This window comes from Equus asinus, chromosome 21 (assembly GCF_041296235.1).
Source record: "Equus asinus isolate D_3611 breed Donkey chromosome 21, EquAss-T2T_v2, whole genome shotgun sequence".
Classification (NCBI taxonomy): Eukaryota; Metazoa; Chordata; class Mammalia; order Perissodactyla; family Equidae; genus Equus; species Equus asinus.
The window spans coordinates 15497123-15504860 of NC_091810.1; the positions used below are offsets into that span (position 1 = coordinate 15497123).

The following is a 7738-nucleotide window of genomic DNA, read 5'->3' on the forward strand; positions in this document are numbered from 1 at the left end:
GGGGTCTGAAAATGTTCCAAAACTGATTTGTAGTGATGTGATGGCTATACTACTAGGTAAATTTACTAAAAATCATTGAATTGTCTACCTGAAATGGATAAATTTTATGACACGTAAAATATACCCCCAATAAAGTTGTTGAAAAAGAAAAGAGAAAAGAAAGGAACATACTCCTGTAGCCATGAAGCTGGCCAGAAAGTTGCCATCAGCAACTGACTCCAGATACTCCCGAAGCCTGCGTTGGGGCACTGAGAAGCTGCTGCAGAAACGCCACACGTCACTGCCACCTTGCTTTCCGGCAGGAATCGTCAGAGCAGCCTTCCAAATCTCCCAGGAGAGCAGCCGCACAGAGAACCTGCTGTGCTTCCCGAAAGCCAGCTGCAGGGAGGCGGAGAAACGTGGGCTCTCTTTGCGACCTCTGCACTCCAGGAAGGCAGCCTCGCAGGCACCACAGGGAGGTACCACCAGGAGTCGCAGGAAAGAGGGCTCTCTGGGCAAAGGGACAGCAGGGACAAAGGCCCTGAGGTGTGTTCAGAGACAAAAGGAGGCCAATTGGACGGGCCATGACAAGGAGTTTGGATTTTCTCCCAGGTGAAATGGGAGCCACTGATCAGTCTTAAGTAGGTGGTTGCTGTGATCACATTGTACTTCAAGAAGGTCCCTCCAGCTGTGTGTGGAGAACGGGTTTGGGAGATAAGAGTGGAAGCCAGAGACCAGCGAGGGGGCCCCTGCAGTCTCGAGATGAGACATGATGGTGGCCAGGATCAGGGTGGTGGTGGAGAAGCTGGAAGGAAATGGGTGGGTTTGAGATGTGTCTAGGAGGTAAAATCTACAGGACATGGTGAAAATTGGATGTGAGTGTTAGGGGGGCATAGAGACAACCCCCAAGTTTCAGACTCCTAAGCTTAGAAAAGCACTTTACTTCTCTCTCGGTTTCCTCTTTGCTGGACTAGGGGTGACTATGATGGGTAATTAATTCATTCAACAGATATTTGCAAATCGCCTACTATGTGCCTGACAGTGGGAGTAAAAGCGGTTTCCCCAATGTCTGGCCCTAGAGTAAGTGCTCAGGAAAAGTTTTCTTTTTCCTTTATCTTTCAAAACTCAACTCAGGTGCCCCTTCCCTCAGGAAAGCTTCCCTGATCCCACCCCAAACCACACTGCTCTCACACACCTCTAAGCCATGGCAATCAGAGTCCCTGTGTGGGAACTGGACTGAACCAGGGAGCAGGGTGGACCAGATAAAGCACAAGGCCTGGATGAGGCATATCCCCTCCAGGGCTAGAAGGTAGGGGATGGGAGGAAACGGAGGGTACAAACACCTCAGATTTCAAACGTTAGCAACCCCAAGAACACATTATTTCCTTCCACTGGGCCTTTGTTAATGCTCTTTCCTTCTATCTGAAATATCTGTCTTTTTATTTATCCTTTGACTCAGCTTGGATGTTGCCTCCTCCAGGAAGCCCGCTTTGCCCAACCGGACCGAGTTCCTCCTGTATCCATGTACTCCCTGCATGCTTCGCACACCACAATCAACACTTCTCACACCACATGGCCATCACCTGTCTGTCTTCCCACTGGATGGGGAGCCCCTCAGGGGCAGGGAGCCCCAGGAAGTCAGGGTGGGGAACTGAGACAGAAGTGACCTGCAGCTTTCGACATCCGGTCAACACATAGTTACTGAGCACCTACTTTGTGCCCGGCCCTGGTCTGGGTGCCTTGGTGAAGGCAGACAGACGAGAAGGGAGAGATGGGAAGGATTCAGCGGAGGAAGAACAAAGGGGGAGGCCTCTGTGGGAGTCAGAACCAGCTAAGTTTTGCTGTGGTAACAAATAAACCCTGCAATCTCAGAGACTTCATACAACACAGTTTATTTCTTGCACATGAGAAGTCTGTTGTGGGTAAGCACGGTTTAAGTTCCAGCTGGTGACGCCGGGGCCCAGAACCCCTCCATCACATGCTCTGCCATCTCAACCTGTGGCTTCCCAGGCTCCTGCGGCAGGAAGAAAGGAGTGAAGGAGGCTCCTGGGCTCTAACTGCCTCAGCCCAGGAGTGACACCCTTCTGCTCAGAGCCCACTGGCCAGGACTGTCTATGACTCCACCCTCACTGCAAGGGAGGCTGGGAAATGTAGAGAAGCACATGCAGCGTCTCTGCCACCGCAACCAGGCCCAGTGAAGGCATGTGTGTGAAAGGGGGAAGGAGAGGGGTATTTGGGAGTGGCCAGTAGACTATTTTAAGGATAGAGCCCCAGTGCCTGGCACCGACTTGCAATAAAACCCCAGGGACTGGTTTCTTGTTTTTTCGCCTTTGGTTTTGTTTTTGTGTGTGCGTGGTTGTTGAAGGAATAAAGGAAGGAACAAGCGGGTCTGCAAGGCCTCAGCTTTGAGTCTCTCTGGCCCTAGAGCACTAGAGCGAACAACGCCTTTTATCAGTGGTCAACTTGGTGCCAGGCACTGTGCTAGGAGCTGCACGCATGGCTCCATCTCATTTAATCCTTAGAACAATGCTGGGGGAGGTTAGAGATGGCTGTGCCCGTATTATAGATGAGAAGGTGGAGGCTCAAATCATTTGTTCACGACTGAAGCCGAGGGTCAGATCCTTTCCGTCACAGTGCGTTGGTACAATCACTCACAGGGGCAGAGGGAAAAACATCAAATGTCTGGGAGGGTGGGTTTCTCCCTCTTCAAATGGTCCCATATCTGAGGAGGTAACAACCCCTCCACCCCCCCCCCGCCCCCGGACCAATCAACTCTGGAAGCAGGAGAGAGTGGGGTGCATCCCTGAGCAAGTGCCTCACCTATCCACACTCAGCTGCAACTTAACTTTCCTCAACTGCAAATGCACAGGACAGCCCGGTCTCCTGGGGGGTCGGGGGATTCGATGAGCAGGTGTCAGTAAGTGCTGACCCCCGGGAAGTCCCACGTAAGCCGTCCACGTGGCCGCTGTTGGGCACCTGCCCCCAGAGGACGTCTGCGAGCAGAGGGAATCTGGCGAGCGCCCCACTTGGCCTGATGGTGACGATGGGGTGTTTTAGAGCTTCCAGTAGGCAGCTGGGCGAGGTGGAAAGCCAGCTTAGAGGGAAGGCCGGGTCTACACGCTTCATGCACCTCGGGGCAAGACCCTAGCTTCTGTGTTGTCCATCTGAAAATGAGCGAAATCTGAGAAAACAAATGCTCAATTTTTCAGAGGGCTTTTGCACTAGGAGATGATGGGTTGAATGCATCTTATAAACCCCAAGTCCTCCTCCGTCCCTGAGCCCCCCTGAACTGTGAGCTCCCCAAGGAGAGGAGCTGGGTCTCAGACACTCTTCTGGTCCCCTTCTTCCTCCATCCAAGAAGGTGACTAAAAGCTGTTTGCAGAAAAGCCACGCAGCCCGTCCATCCACCAAACAGGGGCTGGTCTAACTAACTCAGAGTCTAAGGCCTGAGGACATTTTGGAGTTTCCTTTAAGTCAGAGGTTGCAAGCTGGCAATGAGTGAGCCAAATTCAACCTCAGACAAGTTACTTAACTTTTCTGTACCTTGGTTTCCTCATTAGTGAGACGGGCATAACAATGGTAATACCCAGGATTGTCGTGAGGATTAAAGGAATTAACATGCCTAAGGTGCTTAGGACAGTGTCTGACACATAATGTGGGCTGTGTATATGTTGTTGTTGGTGTTATTATTATTATTTGATTCACATGACATTAAATTTTTTGGATTTAAGTGTCTTTAGATGGCATCTTCATTTTACCCCAGTCTCCACCACTCTCTCTTGTCCTGCACCCAGGCAGCTGTGTGTCCTCCAGCAAGCCCTTCCTCTTCTCCAGGTCTCAGTTTCCCCAGGTGTCAAATGGGCTCCAGAACCCCTGTCCACTTCCCAGGCTTGCTCTGGGATGGGGACAGTGGAGAGGACTTCTCATCCCCCAGGATCCCTGATTCCCTTCTCAGCAGAGCTGGGCAACTCTGGTCCTGTCCCCTCTCAACGCTGAAAAGAGAAATCTCACACCAGCTGAGACAGAACTGCAGCCACAGAGCTCCACGATTCTCTAGATGCATGTTTTATTATCGTTAGGATGATGATCATTGACAAGGGGAAAGTGCCAGAGGGTCACAGACAAACCACAACTTTCTCAGCGATGTCTGCATATTCCCACACACGTTTATTCCCACAGCCAACACACAGCACAGCACCACAGGGTGTCTCCACTTACAATGGTTCCCCAAGAAAAACACAGCTGTGGGTCAGGGCTCTGCCCACCCACAAAAGGATGCCGAAGATGGGGAGGAGATCCTGGGTCTTGGGGGTGAAGGTTACTCATGGCGAATCCTGATATGGGGCAGGGGATGCAAGCTGGATTTGGATGGCACAGCTTCAATTCCACTCCACCCTCACTGGCTGCTTGCCCCAGAGGCTCCCTGCCCCATATCTGGGAATCCCTTAGAAGACACGGAAGGGTCATTGTAGCCAGGGTTAAGGAAGGGGAGCAGGCCTGCAGGGGTGAGAGGAGAGAGACTCTGGGATCTGGCCCCTTGTCAGCCATGCAAGGTGGAGTAATATGGGTGTGTGTATACAGGGGGCTCAGGTTTATGGTCAGGGATCTAAGGAGGAGAGAAAGAGGGGTCTCAAAGAGATGGGGCACACAGGGCTCCAGATATCCTTAGATCCCAAACTCAACTTTACAGCAAACTGGGCTCACTCCTCCAGGGGCTCCCGGGTCCAGGCCGCCCTCCGCCCGGGGTGCTGCCGCTTCTCCTCAGCCCCCTGGCCCCTGCTCAGGTCATCTAGGAGCCCCAGCAGGAGGCTGGCTTGACCACAGGCTCCCCGGGGCCCACATGGGCTTCCCAGGGCCCTCTTGCCCGGATGCTGGCGTTTCTCAGGCATCAGCTCCCCCTCCTCCCTCTCCTCTTCCTCCTCTTCCCAACTCCTTTGGGCCTGGGGATCCACCAGTCGTCTGCCCGGGTGCTGCCTCTTGGTGAAAGTGTACCCGAGCCAGGAGGAACGCCGGCCAGGGTGCTGCCGCTTTTGCTGGGTTGCATCAGCTGACCATGCAGCCTCATCCTCCCGCCGGCCGGGGTGCTGCCGTTTGTGGCGTCCCACAGCCCCTTCTTCTGCCTCCTCCTCTTCAACTTGCTCTTCTGCCTCTTCCTCCCTTTTGCCTGGATGCTGACGCTTGGAGAGCCAGTTGGGTTGAAAAATCTGGGACTCTGGAGAAGGAAAGATGCCAGTGAGGGACCCCCTGACCCCTGAGTACCCACTCCAGCCTTCCTCCCAGTCAAGGCAGATTCCCACACACTCCACCAGTCATGGCCCTGCACCTCCCTCTCAGGACTTACAGACACACACACACAGATGGTCAAAGGCATGACCTCTGATTCCAACCCCAGCTCTGCCACTCCCTAGCTGTGTGACCATAAGCAACTCACTTAACCTCTCTGAGCCTCAGTTTTTTTCTGTGTATAATGATGGTAATAACAGTACCTATCTAAGAGGTTATTAGGAAAATGGAATAGTGTGATACGTGGTTTGAAGTGCTTGGGACACTGCCTGGCATATATGTGCCTACTAATTAAAACTGTCAACACACAGAGAGACTCTCTCTTCCTCCCTCCCCCTGCCCGCACAGAATCTTCCCCACTGAAGGGGAAATATTCTCAGCTCTCTGTGAAATAGCCCCAAGAATGAGATGGAAGAGCAATCTGATCCCAGGAAATGGTCAGCTCACGACCCTTGTGAGGGTGTGGCCAATGAGACTTTCTGAGCTTTTGAAAGGCAAGCGGCCGGATGACCAAGTCGCTCCCTCGCCCTCGGCGTCCCGCTTTCCCCCAGCGCTCTCCGCGGCCTCCTCTCGCCCGGCAGCCCCGGACAGCCCGCCCCTCACCTGATTCGCGCTCGCCCTGGTCCTCTCGCAGCCGCTGGAGGTCTTCCCGGAGGAGGAGTAGGCGCTCCGCCTGGCGCAGGAGGTCGTCCAGGCCCGGGTGCTCGGCGCCCATCGCCGCCTCCTGCTGGGCCGCCTCGGGCTGTGAGTGGCCGCCGGGAACGCCGGTCAGGGTCAGGGTCAAAGCCATGGCGAGCAGCGACCAAGGGCTCGGCATCACGGAGTCTGGGGTCGGGGGCAAAGAGAGAGAGCATGAGCGCCCGCGCCCCGGCTCCCAGCCCGCTCCATCCCCCGCTCTGCGGTCCCAGCGGGTCCCAAGGCCGGGGTAACGAGCCGTTCAAACATCCTCCCCGGTGCAGGACCACCTGGCCCCTCGGGCGGGGGCGGGGGCAGCGGGAGGATCTGCCTCGGGCTCGAGGCGTCCTCACCCATGGGGATGCCTGGAGTGCCTGCCCGCGCCCGGTTCTGCCTGCGCGAGCCAGGACGCCGCGGGGACCCCTCCGCCGCCGGCCCTCTGCAGCGTCAGGGGCGCCGGGGAAACCAGCGCGGGGGTGACTCGCCGGAGCGACCCCTCCAAGACCGCAGGGCCGGCCCGACGGCCGGGAGGCTGACGCCGCGTCGCAGGCTGAGATTCTCCCTAAGGCTCCCAGGGCAACATTCCTATCCCAACACTCCTCCAACTTTCTTATTCCAACGCCATCGTTCTAATTCCAACGCTAAGAGTCTATTTCTAAAGCTAAGATTCTATGGCTAAGATGGGAATCTAATTCCAACGCTAAAATCTATTTCTAGCGCTGAGACTGAGATTCTAAGGCTAAGATTCGATGCCAACGCGAAAATTCTGTTTCTAACGTCCAGATTCGTATTCTAACTCCCAGGCTCTCGCGCCGACGCCCTGACTGCTTGGTTCTGCCCCTCTGTCCCGGCGCAGACCTAAGGCCGGCATCCCGGCGGAGGCGGGATGCGAACCTCCCATCGGAAGCCTGGCGCCGAGCGCTTCAGACGCCAGGACGTGGGTGCACAGGAGGGAAAGCCGCCAGTGTGCCCGCGCCGTGGAGAGCCGGGCACGAGCGCAGCGCCCGCCGGTGCGCCCACCTCGCGCTGCGGAGGCTCGCGGGGACCGCAGCCGGGGCGCACCCGAGGGCGGGCGCAGAGGGCCCCCTTTCCAGCGCTGCGGGGGAGAGGGGACCGAAGCGGTTACCTGCTCGGTGCGAGCTCTGCGGGACCGGTCCGGGATTCGGGGGCTTCAAGACCGCAGTTTCGGGGTCTGGAGTCGGCGGGCCAGGAGTCCGGGAGCGCTCGCAGTACCCGGGGCGCCGGCTGCCCGCTCCTCGGCGGGGTCGCTGCTTATATCCGCGCGAGGCGGCGGCGCGGGTGAGGTCAGCCGGGAGGGGTCGGCGGGCCGGGAAGGGGCGCTGACGGCAGTTGGCCCCGAGGGTACCTCGCTCGGCCGGCCGCCTGCCAGCGCGGCCGGAAATCTGGGGCGGGGGCAGTGGGGGTGGGAGGGGCGGCGAGGAGGCACGAGCCGCAGGATGGGGTGCTGGGTAGGCTCGTTTCTGCACCAGCTCCGAAGGTCTGTTGTTTAAGAGATCACTCGAGTAGGGAACAGAGAGAGAGGGAGAGATACGGAGAGAATCTCTGCCCCCCTGTCCCGGCACAGACCTAAGGCGGGTATCCCGGCGGAGGCCGGGATTCAGAGAATCACACAGTTAAAATGAGACACGCAGGAAAGAACGGGAGATAGAGAGACAGAGACTGTGAGGCGCACACAGAGAGAGACGGAGAGATACAGAGCAGACACACACGAAAGAGACACTCATCAAAGAGACAGAGACAAAGAGAGTCCAAACAGAGAGAGACAAAGAGAGAGAAGGAA

At 56.4% G+C, this 7738-nt stretch overlaps 1 protein-coding gene across 3 annotated transcripts; it reads right to left on the minus strand.

Annotated features, from left to right (window-relative positions):
• Positions 1 to 4014: 4014 nt before the first annotated feature.
• TRH (thyrotropin releasing hormone) lies at positions 4015 to 7316 on the minus strand. 3 transcript variants are annotated; one of them, XM_014838470.3, is made up of 3 exons: positions 7064 to 7316; positions 5866 to 6087; positions 4015 to 5191 (listed from the first exon to the last, which is right to left on the minus strand). In XM_014838470.3, exons 2-3 carry the CDS (start codon positions 6077 to 6079, stop codon positions 4680 to 4682), a joined length of 726 nt encoding a protein of 241 aa, XP_014693956.1. In that variant the 5' UTR covers positions 6080 to 6087; positions 7064 to 7316; the 3' UTR covers positions 4015 to 4679. The 3 variants fall into 3 exon arrangements, with proteins under 3 accessions (XP_014693956.1, XP_070348586.1, XP_044610556.1); XM_070492485.1 differs by lacking the exon at positions 7064 to 7316 and adding an exon at positions 6796 to 6939; XM_044754621.2 differs by lacking the exon at positions 7064 to 7316 and adding an exon at positions 6291 to 6772.
• Positions 7317 to 7738: the final 422 nt, after the last annotated feature.